Here is a 17654-nt window from a genome sequence, read left to right as displayed (position 1 = left end):
TAGCCCCCCAACTAGGAATTGAACCTGCACCCCCTGCATTGGAAGGCAAAGTCTTAACCACTGGACCTCCAGGGAAGTCCCTATGATGCCAATTTTATTTTATAATTAATTAATTAATTTTTATTGGAGTATAATTGCTTTACAATGTTGTGTTAGTTTCTGCTGTACAACAAAGTGACTCAGCTATATGTATATATATATATATATATATATATATATATATATATATATATATATATCCCCTCCTTACCCCTCATCCCACCCGTCTAGGTCATCAGAGTACCAAGCTGAGGTCCCTGTGATACACAGCAGGTTCTCACTAGCTATCTATTTTACACATAGTAGTGTATTTTTGTCAAAACTAATCTTCCAATTCATCCCACCCTCCTCTTCCCCCACCCGTGTCCACGTATCTGTTCTCTACATCTGCATCTCTATTCCTGCCCTGCAAATAGGTTCATCTGTACCATTTTTCTAGATTCCACATATATGTGTTAATATACGATATTTGTTTTTCTGACTTCACTCTGTATGATAGACTCTAGGTCCATCCACATCTCTAAAAACAACCTAGTTTCATTCATTTTTTTATGGCTGAGTAATGTTCCATTATATATATGTACCACATCTCCTTTATCCATTCATCTGTCGATGGACATTTAGGTTGTTTCCATGTCCTGGCTATTGTAAACAGTGCTGCAATGAACATTGTGGTACATGACTCTTTTTGAATTATGGTTTTCTCAGGGTATATGCCCAGTAGTGGCATTGCTGGGTCATATGGTAGTTCTATTTTTAGTTTTTTAAGGAACCTCCATACTGTTCTCCACAGTGGCTGTATCAATTTACATTCCCACCAACAGTGCAGGAGGGTTCCCTTTTCTCCACACCCTCTCCAGCATTTATTGTTTGTAGATTTTTTGACGATGGCCATTCTGACCAGTGTGAGGCGATACCTCACTGTAGTTTTGATTTGCATTTCTCTTTTAAAGATGAGAAAACTGAGTCTTTATACAAGTAAAATAATCTGAACTCACACTCCAACTCCAGGTACTAAATATTTTTGAAAGTGTTTCAGCTTGTTAAAGTATGATGCCATAGACTCTGGGTGTTGATGTGTCAATGCAGACTGTAACAAACTGAGTGTAATAAATGTACCATGCTGGTGGGGCATGCTGATAATGGGGAAGGTTGTGCACAAGGGTTGGGAGCAGGAGTCAAGGAATAAATGGGAGCTCTATACTTTCTGCTCAGTTTTGCTGTGAACCTAAAACTGCTCTAAAAATTAAAGTTTAATTAATTTTTTTAAAAAGATGGAAAATTCCTGAGTATTGCATAGATATAATTTTTGTTATTCAAAGCTGATAAATGATCAACCTGCTTCTCACTAAAACTAAGATGCTATTGTGCTGAATACTGGGAAACAAATTTTTCTGATCAAATTTCCTAAAATAGATGCTGTTTATCTGGATTTAAAAAGATAGGTATTAAAAATTTTTTCAGGGGGCTTCCCTGGTGGCGCAGTAGTTGAGAGTCCGCCTGCTGATGCAGGGGACACGGGTTCATGCCCCGGTCCAGGAAGATCCCACATGCCGCGGAGCGGCTGGGCGGCCCATGAGCCATGGCTGCTGAGCCTGCATGTCCGGAGCCTGTGCTCCGCAACGGGAGAGGTCACAGCAGTGAGAGGCCTGCGTACTGCAAAAAAAAAATTTTCTCAGGATTAGATCATAAATTGTCTTTAAATGGATACTCAAATGTCCACACAAGATAGGCTAAGGATTGAAATACTAGTCTTAGAAAATAAGGGAATAAGGATGAAAATGTTTATTCAGAAAACTACTGTTGATAAGGAAGATTAAAGAGGCTAGGGAAAAAAAAGTTATACTTTCCAGAGCAGTAATTCCCAATTTTTTTTGGATGCAGATTCATCTGGTATGTCAATCTTTTGCTTTGGCACTCATTTTACCTACTTTCATCTACTATTATCAAAACCTCACCAAAATGAAATGACCTGGTTTTTTAATAAAACAAGATTATATGAATGATTTATTCATGCAAGACATGAAAGACACTGATCTAAGCATCAATATGTTTTAATTAGTTATAATTTATCTGAATATTCTTGATATCTAATCTAGAAACAACGGTAATTGTGAAGTCTAAAGAAATCTGAAACAACTGTAATTTAATAAAAAAAAATCTGTGCTTTCTATTGGTGAGAGTCATAGGTCCTAATACTGTTGTGATTTCTGTTGACCAAATTTAAAGAAAATGTAAAATTTAAGTTAAAGGTAAAAAAATATATATACATGATTTTTCCCCCATCCAAGTTCATATACCCCAAATTTAGAACCACTATGTAAATGATTTTCTGAAAATCAGATCAACAAAAGGCTTTTCCTCTTGGCTAGGGAAGATCTTTGCTGTGGATAAATCATGTTTTTTAAATTATCCATAAAGGTATTATCTATCTTCTCTAGAGCTGGTTTTTGAGAGTCTAAAATATTAAATATGTTACCTGTTATACAACTTTATGCTTTAATAAAGGATATATCACTATATCACGATTTTGAATGTTTAAGTATGTAACTGGTATCTTTTGTAATCTTACACATTTTATTTTATGCATTTAAAAACATTAATTTCATTTCACTAGACTGCCAAAGGATCCATGGCACAATTAAGAACTTCTGCTTTTCAAAGATCATTCAGCATAATAAATGTTTTTGAGTCTGTTCCCATGTAATTATTGCTATAACACACATAAACATGTACTTTTTAGAAAGCCACTGTCACTTGACAAAACACACCTGGCTTCATTTATGGGCTGCTGAAGCTCATTTCTAAGATGTTTATGTTTTCTGCATTTTCTTTCTAAACCCCTAGACCACCATAAAGTAGGTTTCTCAACCTTGGCTCTATTGACGTTTTGGGCTGGATAATTCTTTGTTGTGAAGGGTTATCCTGTACACTACAGGATGTTTAGCAGAATCTCTGACCTCTACCCACTAAATGCCACAAGAACTCCCCAATTGTGACAACTAAAAACATCTCTAGACATTGCCAAATGTCCCGTTTGAGAACTACTACTCTGAAGTGTAGATGACCAAGGATATATTATAAGTAACATGATCAGTAACAGTAACTGTCCCCACCAAATATCCCTGGTTGAGAGCTACTACTCTGAAGTGTAGATGACCACAGATATATTATAAGTAACATGATCAGTAACAGTAACTGTCCCCACCAAATATCCCTGGTTGAGAGCTACTACTCTGAAGTGTAGATGACTACGGATATATTATAAGTAACATGATCAGTAACAGTAACTGGCCCTGCCAAATGTCCCTGGTTGAGAGCTACTACTCTGAAGTGTAGATGACCACGGATATATTATAAGTAACATGACCAATAACAGTAACTGGCCCCACCTCTGAAAGTTTCAGCAGAGAGGAAATAGAAAGGTAACAATCTTTCCCATCCATCCTCTTTATAAGGGTTTAAAGCAAACCTGAAATACCTTGATTTGGGACAAGAGGGGAAAATACAAGGTACCTAGTTTGTCAGATAAGTTGAAAACTTCTTGATGCATCCATCACCCGCCTATTCCTAAGGCAGTGCATTTTATTGAAGAGAAAAAAAAAGACAAAGGAAAAAATATGGAGTTAACAGTTGAACATGGGGAAAAAAAACACTGTGGTATTTCAGGTTTGTAAAATATCCAATTTGCATATCCAGTTCTTTAAAAGAGAAACAGTATTTTAAATTAATGGATCTCTTGGTATACCACTTTCGGTTGAATATGTCCTGGGAACCAGAGAGGGAAGCAATCCACGGTTTTACTAAGCTTCATCTGACACTTAAACCCAGCAGTTGGAAAAGTTATAAAAGCAGTTGGAAAAGTTGTAGCAGAAAACAGGGTTTTAAGCAAAACATTATTTGGTTGAAGGTTAAGTCTGATGGTAGGCTTAAAAACTGGATGTAGATTTTTTTTAGGTCGTATGAAAATTCTCAGCACTTTTTGCCTGTACTTAAAGATTTTTTTAAAAAGAAACATTTTAGAATATTTAAAAAATGACTAAACCCCCAGTATTCTAGGCATGTTACAAGTCTGAGTCAAAATAACACACCTGACTGCCCTGTTTATTGATATTGAGTACTTTTAACTTTTAAGATTCACAATAAGGTTAAATTTCTGCTCAGTCTTACCTGTGCTATGCATAGACCTTGTGTCGTCCTCCACCTTCCTCCATTTAAAATTTGCAGTCCCAGTGGACTGCCACAAGATTTTGCTGATAAGGGCCAGAATAGAAATGCTTACTGGAGACTTGTGAGGGAAGAAGAGATGACCCTAAGTAACTCTGCCACGTGGGTCTGATTCAACTACTTTCCTTTCTCTGTCTTCTAACTTTTCTCCTACCTTGGTTCTAGTCATTGTAAGAGTTACAAAGTGGCTCAGTATCCAGAAAGTTTTTAAAAAGCTACGTTCTTCACTTTTCTCTTTCTCAGAGAACTTTAAAACCGGTATTAGTGATGAAGAGCCCTAGCAATTGGTTTCAAATTTAATTCCCGTTTGAGTTTAGCTGTGACTGAAGTTACTGTTTGGGTTCAAACCAGATTATGTGAAAAAACCAAAACCAAAACCAAAACAAACAAACCCCCAAATCAACCCCCACCTCAAAAAAAACCCCAAACCCACCCAAAACAAACCAAAACCTACCAGGTTTTCTTTTTCCTCCAGTTCACTTCCAGTTCAAAAAGTAAGAACTGAGGTTCATTTTTTATTGAGGGAAACAAGAGTTGTTTTGGTTCTTGTTTAAGGCTTTAACTAAACAAGGCCCACAGGTCTAACAGGTGCTATAAACAAATAACAACCCATTTTGGAAAACTACATTGATCTTAACTCAGGAGAAAACGACACTTCATGTTTGAATACCTATATTATATCCTTGGAATTTATCATATCAAAAAGACATTATATCAAATAGACATGGCATAGTAAAGAAGAGAATACAAATTTAAAAACTACATTTTGAAATAGCTTTAAAGAAGACACTGCAGTCTCTCCCTTGAAAATGATGTAAATATGCATCATACTCAGATCAGATGGTGCAACAGAACAGAAGACTGAGACAGTTTTGTTTTTACCAGTTAATAGATCAGAGTTGGAATCCCAGCTCTTTTACTTTCTAGCTGTGTGACTGTGGGCAAGTTAGAGCAGCTACTGCAGCCGTAAATACTATGTGCTCAAATACATGGTGAGTGAATGAATAAACGACTAAGCAACTGATTTAAGCCTCTCTACATCTCAGTTTCTGTATTTCTAAAGAGATAATTGGACCTCTCTCAAAGAGCTGGTCTGTGATGATTAAATACATGTAAAACACTCAGTACAATGCCTAACACAGAATAAGCACACAATAAATATTACTGTCATCACACCAAGTATTGATAAAAAGTCTACAACTGACATAAACATCCAAACTGTTACAATATGAATTCTAAATAATGAGTTACAGTCAACCCTAGATTATCATCCATTAAGGAGAAAAAGGCATAAGTTATCTTTAAATTTCATGAATTTTTGGCCAACAAAATTTTTTCTAGAGTTCAAGGAAGAAATAGGAAATAGTGATATAGTCAAAACAGCCAACTGTTTTGGGGGGTAGTGGAGAGAGGAATAGAAGGGGGGAAAGAGTGAATCACAAGGCCTTGATAATGCATAAGCAATCAATAAACAAAAGACAATTATTATATTTGATCTAGTCTTCAGCAAGTAACACTCACTCCCCAGGCACTGAAAACTGTTAGGCCCTACAAAGGTGCGGGGCTATCCCTACCTCAGGGCAGCTCTATGAAGCTGCTTTCACAGATATGTTTGTTGGTTGTTTTGTTGTTGTTTACTTTTTAAACTGGAGATGAGAAGCATGGGGATGGAGTATTCGCCCTTCTCTGCTAACAATCCTGGAACAGTCTCTCTCTCCAGATACTTCTCCACCCTACCGTGGTATACAAAGTGAAGGGCTAACTCCTTGGCTTACTGCTCCTCAGTCAATTCTTTATGTCATTTATAGAGGCTGCAGTCCTAGATGAGACTCAGGGAAGCAAAAAGCACCGAGACTCTGAGCCTGTTAGAGAAAAAGCACTGACTGGAGCCCCTTACTCTATCAATCATCATATCACATTTCAATGTCTTTTGTCTTAATGAGAAGGCAGAAGTGATTTTGATAACTAAACAAAAACAACAGCTGGAACCGTATACAAGTTAAAATAGTTTTCCTGTCTCCATGCAGTTTTTATTAATGTATCTAACAAAAACTACACGCTAAGGCTCTACCTCATATTATTTATAAGACAGAATGAACTGAATATTGTTTGACTCAACGGTGAATTATCTCATTTTCCCCCATTCTCCCTATTTTTTGGGGGGGTGCATTACTTGCTTTATTTTATTTTATTATAAATTTATTTTATTTATTCACTTTTGGCTGCATTGGGTCTTCGTTGCTGCGCGCAGGCTTTCCCTAGTTGCAGCGAGCAGAGTCTACTCTTCGTTGCGGTGCACGGGCTTCTCGTTGCGGTGGCTTCTCTTGTTGCGGAGCACAGGCTCTAGGCGCACGGGCTTCAGTAGTTGTGGCTCGCGGGCTCTAGAGCGCAGGCTCAGTAGTTGTGGCACACGGGCTTAGCTGCTCCGTGGCATGTGGGATCTTCCCGGACCAGGGATGGAACCCATGTCCCCTGCATTAGCAGGAGGATTCTTAACCACTGTGCCACCAGGGAAGTCCTATTTGCTTCGTTTTAAAAAATTAATCACAGGCCATCACCAAAAAATCTAGAAACAATAAATGCTGGAGAGGGTGTGGAGAAAAGGGAACACTCTTGCACTGTTGGTGGGAATGTAAATTGATACAGCCACTATGGAGAACAGTATGGAGGTTCCTTAAAAAACTACAAATAGAACTACCATATGACCTAGCAATCCCACTATTGGGCATATACCCTGAGAAAACCATAATTCAAAAAGAGTCATGTACCAAAATGTTCATTGCAGCTCTATTTACAATAGCCAGGACATGGAAGCAACCTAAGTGTCCATCGACAGATGAATGGATAAAGAAGATGTGGCACATATATACAATGGAATATTACTCAGCCATAAAAAGGAATGAAATTGAGTTATTTGTAGTGAGGTGGATGGACCTAGAGTCTGTCATACAGAGTGAAGTAAGTCAGAAAGAGAAAAACAAATACCGTATGCTAACACATATATATGGAATCTAATTTAAAAAAAAGGTCATGAAGAACCTAGGGGTAAGACGGGAATAAAGACACAGACCTACTAGAGAATGGACTTGAGGACATGGGGAGGGGGAAGGGTAAGCTGGGACAAAGTGAGAGAGTGGCATGGACATATATACACTACCAAACGTAAAATAGATAGGTAGTGGGAAGCAGCCACATAGCACAGGGAGATCAGCTCAGTGCTTTGTGACCACCTAGAGGGGTGGGGTAGGGAGGGTGGGAGGGAGGGAGACGCAAGAGGGAAGAGATATGGGAACATATGTATATGTATAACTGATTCACTTTGTTATAAAGCAGAAACTAACACACCATTGTAAAGCAATTATACTCCAATAAAGGTAAAAAAAAAAGGAAATAAAAGGTATACATATAAAAATAAATCACAGGACTTTTATAATAGCTTAACAAGCATAAGTTAACAATAATTAAACTGACAAAAATTGGTATTCACTAGTTAACTTCTTGGGAACATTCCTATATTGTGCCAGTCAAAATGCATCTGGAATGGAAATACATCATACATTGTACAAAAAAGTAGGAGACTGGCTAGGACTGGGAAGTCTCTGGGTATTCTCAGGGTATTTCCTGCAGCAGGCCTTGACTTCTGAGTGAAGTCATTTTAATTTCTGTATAAAGCATCCTTTAAAGGGTATTTAGCTTTAAGGGGTCACTGAACTTTTGTAAAGTAGAATTTGCAAGCCTACAGAGAAATACTATCATACCAGTGTGGGGCTTTTCTCTAGTCTATGGACAGAGCACAGTCAATGGTCCTCTTTAGTATTCAAGTATGTATATGTATCCTGTTCCTAGTACACAATAATGTCCCCAGTGACAACAATCTTGACTCCCACACTTTTTAGGCAGCAACCACCCCTCTATGAACAGTCTCTATTCAAGGACTTGATTGTGGAGGATACTCAAATGGCAAACAGTAACTTCAGCACTCAGGAAGTTCACGACACCAAAATGGAGCCCTAAGGTTTAACATGATCCTCCAGTGGTAAAGAAGACTGATAAGAACAACACCTTTTGGTTTCAGACGACTGTTGTTCTATTTCCTTGTCCCCTTTCTCCTTTCTTAAACCCAATTTCAACCCATGCTTCCCATTTTCCTCCCCACTCTCTTTTTTAGCTGTTTATAAGACAGGAGTCCCTGGATCTTGTACCTCACCTGTAACTGGGTTAATTAATCCTTATTTCACAAGTCATTTGCAGAAAGTATTTTTTTAATTTCCATAATGATATTTGATGCCCCAGTTATGTTTCTAGGCTACTTCCCCATTATCTCTTGGATCAAGCAATGTAAAATAATTTTGATATAAACTGAAACAATGTATACTTAAAATGTAATCTTTGGGGTAAGAGAAACATAACCAATTTCAAAATAAAAAATGTCTTTAGGGGCTTCCCTGGTGGCACAGTGGTTGAGAGTCCGCCTGCCGATTCAGGGGACGCGTGTTCGTGTCCCGGTCCGGGAAGATCCCACATGCCGCGGAGCGGCTGGGCCTGTGAGCCATGGCTGCTGAGCCTGCGCGTCCGGAGCCTGTGCTCCGCAACGGGAGAGGCCACAACAGTGAGAGGCCCGCGTACCGTAAAAAAAAAAAAAAAAAAAGGCTTTAACTGTGAAATCTTGGAATTCCTTTTGCTTTCTTTAACCACAATAAACCTTCCTGAACTGTTTCACAAAGCTTCTAGAAAATTAATTCAGCAGAGACGGGCTGTAGAAATGATGGTAAGAGAATCAAAGAGGATTTAAGGTAATGTTAACATAATAACTGGTTGACAAGAGGTTATGGTACATGAATACATAGGCTGTAATTCTTGTTTTACTCATTTGTTACCTTCAGAAGTGCAAGGTGACATCTGGGCTACTCATTAAACGAGTATCACAGGACCTACCTCCTCACAAACTGTAGAAAATCGGTTGAGGAACTGTACAGTGTGCACCACAAACTGGTTTAGAAATGCCACCGTTCTTTTCTGTTGAATAGCTGGCACCTGTGTCACGTAAAAATAAACATGATCCATACAGGAGGAACGTACACCATGCTATCCCCTGGATATTAATAATAACGGGGCGTTTTGCTGTGTGAAATGAGTTATTGAAAGTACTGCCAAGAGTCATTAACTTGTTTTCCTAAACTGTAGGGGTGGGGTGTCCGAAGGTGACAGAGGCTGCAAAGTTTGAGAATGGGCTCTGGATTCACAGGTGTGAACTTTCGCAGGTAAAGGCAACACAAACCCACGAAAAACTCAAGGGCCGAATAAAAGAGGTAGGGTTAGAGATCTGAACCGGCCCGTGTCGCCAGCGCTTCACCCTTGAGGATAGGGACTCGTGACCCGGGAAGCGAAGGCTGGGAGAGGAAAATTACCCCCGCCCCCCTTAGACAGCTCGGGAGGGACCCCTTTTTAATGTGGATTGTGGGATTCTCCCTCCCGAGAGAGGTGGAAGACAGGCCCAGGCCAGGGTTGAGCAAAGAGACACGGCGTGGGGGGTGTCTCTCTGGGAACCCGGCGTCCCTTCCCCATCCTCCTCCCAGGTCGCCGAAGTCCAACTCCGTCTTTTACAAACCTTAGTCAGGTCTATGCCTGACCCCATGAGAGGAAGCCCATCCTCATCCATCTCCTCAGCGGGCGGGGGACCCAGGGCTCACCCACAAACCCCTCCCCGACCCGGCCCGACCCGCCCAACCCGGTAATAGCGTCCGAAAGCCTACCCTAGTCCCCGCCTCCCGGCCCTTTCCCGCCGGAAGGAAATGCCTCCCCCCGCCAATCACTCGGCGGCTCCCGGGGAGCCCGCCCCTTCGCACGGCAGTCTGGGATTGATAGTTCTAGCTCCGGATTATGACGTCGAATGAGGGGCGTCGGGTGCAGCAAGGGTGCAATTCTAGCAAAATCTTAAAAAGCCTCTCCCCCTGCCACCCCCCCAAAAAAGTAAAGCATCGAGTCTGTTTGAGGTTATCCCTGCTTAGTCTCTTCTGCTATATACGCAGCTAATTCATTCGTTAATCAAAAGAAATATATATATACATATATATATGTATTTTAACCGATTAAGTGCCAGATACTCTGCTAGTCCCTGTGGTGAATACAGACTGAATCAGATTGAGCATATGTATCTATCTAAAGAGCTACAGAAACATTATCCTCAGTCGGAAAATTGACAAAAATGTTTTTTCTAAGTGGTTTGGGTTCTTAAAAAAAAAGACAAATGCAATGCTATAAGATGTAATTTCTAGTTAATAGAAAAGTGAGAGTGTCTCTCTGCCTCCTAGGATCCTTGATGATTACTGTTCATCAGTCATCCATAGCTCCTGACAGCAGCGCCACTCACAACTTAACTGAATTTCCAGGGCTGTTAAAAACAATCTCTAGCTAGAAGTCTTGGTCAACTGCCAGAAATCCTCTGAAATATATACTCCTTCCTCCAGGCTCTCTCTCATTGGATTTCACTTACTATAGTGAATTTTGGAGACAAAACAAGTGAATTGTAATGAATACTGATTTCAAAGGGCGGAGACTTTAAATGCCACCTGCATATATCCATTAAATTTTTAAAGTTTTAAGAATTTGTTAATAGTTATCTTTCTTTTCATAGCAGATAACTAGAAAATCACTAATTTTATCATGAATCAGTTCTTGGGGGGTAGGGGGGTGGGGAATGATGATCATTGGCTTCTTATGGTTTTTTTCCTGCTCTGCTTCAGGATGAACAGTTAGAGGGGTATAGTGTTGGTTCATAATAGTGGGAAAATAAATTTAAATGTCTCCTATCCCTGCTACACCCATCCCTCAGGAGTGATACAAATCATCTATTGGGACTTGGTTAAGTAAAGGAATTCTAGCCTAGTTATTCATTCTAGGTTAGTTATAATCTAGCCTAGTTAAAAATAAATTGTTTCAGGCTCCTTCTTTTAATTGTGCCTTTCCTAACTTCACTCTGAAAGTTGGGTTGTAGGCTTATGTCCTCTAGGCAGCAGACAGGATTCCTCCCTAAAAAGTGGACTACCTCAAGAGAAGAGATCTGAAGATATTTACAGTTAGGGGGTCCCCAATAAAACAGCATATAACCTAATGACTAAGGAAGCCTGCTTTCTTTAAGGGGGGTGGGGAAATGTCCTTCTGCTGCATTGTACCCAGGGACTTTAATTTATGGAGATGACTTAGTGATGACAAAGAGGTAATTGCCATTGAAAGAATGTGTTACTCACATTTCCCAAGAGAAGGGGACCTACCATGCCACACAAGGCCATAGGGGAAACACCAGATTTTGGTTAGGAGGCAGACAGAAGCAGGAACCAGGGGAAAGCCTAGGCCAGATCCTTTACTGGCGTTTCTTTGGGAAAGGCAAGTTAGGGCAGGAGAAACAGGTGAAAATTGGCTGGTATGAATGATTCCAGTGGGCTTTGGGGCATAGGAGTTGTCCCTGTTGTCTGTACCTGGCCCTGGGTTGATTTAGGGCAGTGGAAATATTGGCTTGATGTAGAAGAATTTAGATAAGGAGGTGGTTGGGGGTAATGGGTTGGACTGGTTGGTTTGCATATGAAAAACATGCTTCCAAGTAAATTGTTTGACTATCTTTGGGAATTAGGTAGCCCTGGGAGAGGCAGTCTTTCCCAGGGTCTGTACGTCCACAAATGCCAGAGCTTCAGGGATACAGAAATTAAGAAAATATAGTTAATATAACTGTTCCTGTGATGAATAGATGCTAAAAAGACAATTACAGAATCCAAGAAAACACAGAACACTCACCCTTCAGTATGTGACCTTACAGGTAATAGTTTCAGCAAGGCACCTCACTCCTAGGTGTAGAGTCTCATTCAGTTTCTCAAGAAGGGATCAGAGGGGAAGGAGTAGCTGCCTGGCTATGCAAACCAGGGAGAAGGTATTTGGGAGGGAGAGGCTAATTGTTCTAGGAGGGACAGTAGTCTTGAAGAAGGATCTTACTTCCCTGTCCAGGGATTGAACCTAGCCACCAATCCACCAGGGGCTAGAGGCTAGAAGCAAAGTTCCCTGATTCTTACCCGTTTGGAAAGCAAAAATGTTTCAAGGAGGCAAAAACTGCAAAACAGGTACAAAGTTTATTATTAGAGACACAACACAGAGAGAAACAATTTATTTAAGTCAGAAGCAAGGGAGAAATACACACCCAGAAAGAAAGTGTGTGGGTGTCCCCCCCTAATGAGGAGGAGCCCAGTAAAGAGGTGATTTAAATCACTTATATAGGACAGTCCTTCCGGGTCTTTGTTTATCTTTGGCCAGTTACGGTGTTTCTTTTTTCACACATGACTGGTCTTAGGACCCTCCCCAAGATGTCTGTGCAACTTTTTGCTAAGATGGATCCCACTGCAGAGGCCTGTGGGTGCATGTCCACAAATATTATGGGGTGGCGCCCCCTCCCTTTTTGACCCCCAAGGAGCCTTCCTGCACATGTGTAAACAGGGAAGTTTTCCTTGACCTCAGGAGCAGGCACCTTATCTCTTTACTTCAGCAGAGCTCAGTTTCTGCCATTAGCTTTGTCCTTGGAGCGTCTGGGTGAGAAAAAAGCTTCAATTTTACTCCACTTGACAACCACCAGCTGTCTGGCCCAGAGGCCCATCTATCTTCTACCTCATAATCATTCCTCATCCAGACTCTCAATCAAACCTCTTGTTTTAATAACCCCTAAAACATGGTGCCCCGCTTTAGAGGAACTGGTGCCCCTCCCAAATCCAAGTGTCGTCTAAACTGCCACTTCTTTTAATCCATATAAAGCTCCTTGCTTTCATCCCTCATTTGATACCTAGCACACTGTGACCATGTGGTATTGCCAACCTATTTGTAATTTCTTTGAGTTCAGAGGCCAGTTTCCATTTCTTTATATTCCTTTATTCCTATTACAGAGCCATGCATATGATAGATAGCAGTATCTGCTTATTTTTAAGTTAAGAATTTATTATAGGGAATTCCCTGGCAATCCAGTGATCCAGTGGTTAGGATTCAGCGCTTTCACTGCTGGGCCCCAGGTTGGATTTCTTAGGGTCAGGGAACTAAGATCCTGCAAGCCTAGCAGTGTGGCCGGGAAAAAAAAAAAAAAAAGAATCTACTATAAGAGTGAAATATTTATTTATGGAAAACATAAAGAAAAAAGCATAGGAAGGAAAAATGTCACCCATAATCACTCTTCTTGGAACTAACTTACTATTTTTATAGAGCCAAGGTATTTTATCTGGAATTCACTGTCAGATTTTTTCCCCATTGGTGGGGGTATAAATGAGGTGGGCCTCAGTCATTTGCTTTGTACATCTTCTGTAGTACTCTGTCCTCTTCATAGAATAACCTTCTCCATTTATTTAAAAAAAAAAAAAAGCAAATGATGCCACTATCAGCTGCTTCCAATTAACCTCCTCTGGCAGTTTCGGTAAATGACTCAGCACCTGGACTCCTTAAAGAGGTCAGGTTATTTTGAATCACAACCTCATAAAATCACTTAACACTACTCTGTAGGTTCAATATAAACATTTCTTCCTGTAGCCTTGTTTCTAGAATTCAAAATGATGTTAGAACCTTTGCTATCACCTTTTTAAAAATGACTGGGGCTGGAGGGTGTGAGCTAATTAGTCTAGGAAGGTGGTTCACAATATTTTCCAGTATGAGAAGCCCTTTTTAATAGAAAAAAATTTGAGGAACCCCAGATGATTGTGGCTCAATATCTAATATCATTGAACAAATATATATGCATTGTTGAGGATTTAAAATGGGAATATTAAATGGAAATGGGTTAACTATATTGGGAAATTCATCTTAAAATCCCAAATTTTCATTCAAAGATAGTATTTCAGTATTTTCCAGGCCAGGTTCTATTAGTTTTCCTATAATATATTGCTTTAGAAAATCTTGCCTTTTACTTTTTACATAGGCAGGAATAATTAAAGTATTCTGGCTTTCATCTGAACTAGAGCCAAACCTGGGGTCACAAAATAGATATTGAGATGACAGGCACACCTTGACATGAAGGAACTTTTTAACCCTCTCAAGATTCCGACTGAGATCTTCAAAAGCCACTCTCTTTGAACTGGAGGGAAGGGTTCACTGGCAGGTTGATTCCTACTACTACCTGTTAATGGGTGTTTTGGGGGAGGATGTGGGGAACGGCAGGACACCTGAAGTCAACGTCTGCTAGAATTATGTGGGCAGTTTAATTTGGGGGCAGTCTATGTTATCTCAGGACCCCAGGAGTTCATAGCTTCTAAGGAAAAAAGGATTATGATAGTGGTAATATGACTATTGAGAAACCCTTTCAATAATTTCATATCTTCCCAGTTATTTGCCATCAACAGGTTGGGACCCAGGTTTTGTAAAGATTATACACACATGTAAACACAGCTACTGTGGTAGATGGAATGATAGGGAAAGGAATAGGTCAAAAACACTGACAGAATTTCAGAACTGCTCCAAGGGTTTGGGGTTTAATGTATTTGGTGGGGAGGTCCAGGATGGGGTGAGACTTCTGATGTAGCTGTATATAAGATCAGATCCCGTACTTGCTCAAAATTAAGTGCCAGGGAAATCTTACTAGAACTCTATGGATTTCAAAGTGAGGGATGCTTGCACAGATGTCCTCCATGGTACATCAATTTGGAGAGAAATGCAACATTAGCTATTCACAACACAGCTTGAGGCACTTGTGTCCAACTCTCAGGAGAATCAGACCTACAGAACATTTAGCGAAGTATTTAAAACTCCAGAGAGTCTAAATCTTAATGGGAACCCCCCGCCCCCTTTTTTGTAGGCTGGAAACCAAAGTGAATTAAGCTATTATACAATTATTATGATAAAATATACCTGAGTTATTTTATCTGTAATAGGTAAACATCTAGTTTTCATTAGTACTAGTGGAAGAAAGAACCAGCAATTAACCAAAGAAGCATTAAAGGAAGAAAAGATGGTAGATAGTTCTTTAAAAAATAACTTATATTGGTCTGGTTTAAACTTAGTCAACTAAGAAATTCATTTCTTACAGTAATAGTTTAAGTAAAAATGAACCAAAATGAACTACTCTGTTTAGACAATTTCTACCTGCTTTATCACCACAGTATAATTTATCATTAGTTGCCTCTGGCTTATTTTAGAGGTTAGTTGTCTGGGGCTTATTTCCTTTATACACTGTCTCAAAAACAGAGATTTCCTAAAACAGGATTAGAAAGCTCTTCTTGAGATGGTTGCAGAGATTAACCTTAATTTTGGCCAAAGTCTAATCTTGTCTGGATTTGGCTCAGTGATAAGACAACAGCTGTATTTATAAGAAAGATCAAAGTTTTGTGTTTAACCACCATTAGAAGGGAAGAGACCAGCAGCATTTATTGTCTTTTACTACAAAGGAAGGAAATAGGCACTCAACTCAATATAGCACTAAAAAATGCAGTTGGTAGAAATGCTTATTTCGTACATCTTTAAATCTATTGGGTTACTCAAATTGTTTGCAAAGGCTGGGAAACCTGGTGGCCTTCCCTTTCACTTACCATTGTTCATATGGATTTTATAAGCTCATATAAGTGTGACAAGTCCCAAGGTAGTGTATTCTGTTAAAAGTTAGTGGAGAAGGCAAACAACTTTATAACAAAGACATGAGTTAAACAGAAATAAGCTCATCCAAAGAAATTTCCAGGCAAATGTAACTTGATCCTCATAAGGGCAACAATTGTTTTTACTAAGGTAGTTCAAAGAACAGCTGAAAAGGTCAGCAAGAAGATTCAATGCTTTCAATTTCCCATGAAGTCTGTGTCCATGCATGCAAAAGAAACTGGTTATGTTGAGTTTGAGTAATGGATATGTCATCAAATGTGTATTCGATTTTGTTTTTGTGAAATGAGATCCTCAAAGCTGATATCCTAATTATTTTGTTGTGTTACTGTGCTTAGTGAACAAATGGTTGCTATAAATTAAAGCCATGTTAATAATAACAAAACTTCTACCTATGTTTTATATGGCATATTTCTTTAAATGTATAATTAGAAACAAATGTTAGCTGTTTTGAAATTCTTTTCCAATGCCTTGTTAAAAATAAATGTTTTTGAATGAGCAAGGTGTTAAAGAAACAGAGTGTTCTCTCCTGTCCCTGTTGTTGAGCATACCAACAGCTTAATAAAGATATACTGGAACAGAATGCTGCTTCTGAGGACCTGACCAGGCTCTTACCAGGAATATGTGGAAATGGACCATCATAATGGTCATTTTTACTTTAAAATATTTTATTTGGGCCCAGAACTAAGGGTATTACTGGTATGGTCTAAAGTTGGGTTAAACTGAGTTTATTTTTTTGAGCTACAGAAAAATATGGGGAATAATTTGGAGCAAATAACTTTTTCTCTCTTCAGAAATTAGTCTTGGGCACAATACTGTCTCATAACTTCCCAATCAGCATTTCTGGGATAATGTCAGATTTTGGACAATTACAAAAAACCAGACACAAATGTGCAAACCAGATTTCAATTTCTTCTCCACTGACATGAGATTTAAAACAGCAACAGGAACATTTCTAGGTCAGTGTCAATATGTAGTCACAAATTACCAAAGTAAAACAAATTGGCGAGCATGGGTGTGCGATTTTGTGTTTTTGGCATGGGAGAGACATTGAAATATTCACAACATACAAGCCAAATCATAAAAATAAAATGAGACTTATGATCCCATCATTTTGAAAGAGTAGATTTAGTTCTGACATCTTGCAGATTTGTGATATCCTGACTTTTGCTTCAACAGTCCTAAATAACACAAGTTTTAGAACATAAGCACAACATTTTTTTCTTTCTAAAATGTTTGTAAGTGAAGCAATCCTGAGGAAAACGATTTCAACAGAAGAAAAACCTCTTAGGCACATTTATAAACAAACAAGGAAAAACTACAACACACAAACATACACACAATCAGATCTCATACTATTTATCAGGAATTAGAAGTGATGACCAATAATTACATGCCCATTAAACATTTCCTCCTGTTTCAGTCTAATTTAAACATAGTTAACTAAGAACAAACTTTACTAAGGAAGAAGAATATCATTATACCATTTAAGATAATTGAACACACTAAAGTTTAGTAACAAAGTAGAAGCTGGAAAATCATCAGATAGCCTATATGTGAGATCTAAAGAAAGGAAGGTTAGAATTCTCAATGCTTACTCAGTATAAAATGTATACCACTCCTGAAACTAAGAGCTAAAGACATTCCTCTCATTTCTTGAGACTGTCTTATCTCAGAGTCACATTAATTTACAAATGTAACCACCATTTTCTCTCTTTGAGGGTAACACTTCCTGCCTCTCTTTGGCATAATTGTATTTACAGTTTTTTTTCCCGTTTGTCCCCTAAGAC

General features: G+C 39.1%; 1 protein-coding gene across 1 annotated transcript in view; it reads right to left on the bottom strand.

The window, feature by feature from the left end:
• The window catches only part of WASHC3 (WASH complex subunit 3), a 53912-nt gene extending 43912 nt beyond the window's left edge, over nucleotides 1-10000 (bottom strand). Inside the window, exons 1-2 of the mRNA XM_081249468.1 lie at nucleotides 9875-10000; nucleotides 9202-9300 (exon numbers count right to left, since the gene is read on the bottom strand). Of these exons, the coding sequence (XP_081105594.1) occupies nucleotides 9202-9300; nucleotides 9875-9925 (150 nt within the window). The 5' untranslated portion in view covers nucleotides 9926-10000. The remainder of the gene's footprint in view (nucleotides 1-9201; nucleotides 9301-9874) is intronic.
• Between the last annotated feature and the right edge of the window lie 7654 nt (nucleotides 10001-17654).

The sequence above is a fragment of the Mesoplodon bidens genome (genome assembly GCF_964165515.1).
Source record: "Mesoplodon bidens genome assembly, chromosome: 11".
In the NCBI taxonomy this organism is placed as follows: Eukaryota; Metazoa; Chordata; class Mammalia; order Artiodactyla; family Ziphiidae; genus Mesoplodon; species Mesoplodon bidens.
Note: the sequence above shows the minus strand (reverse complement) of the source record. Positions and strands in the feature narration are given on the sequence as shown.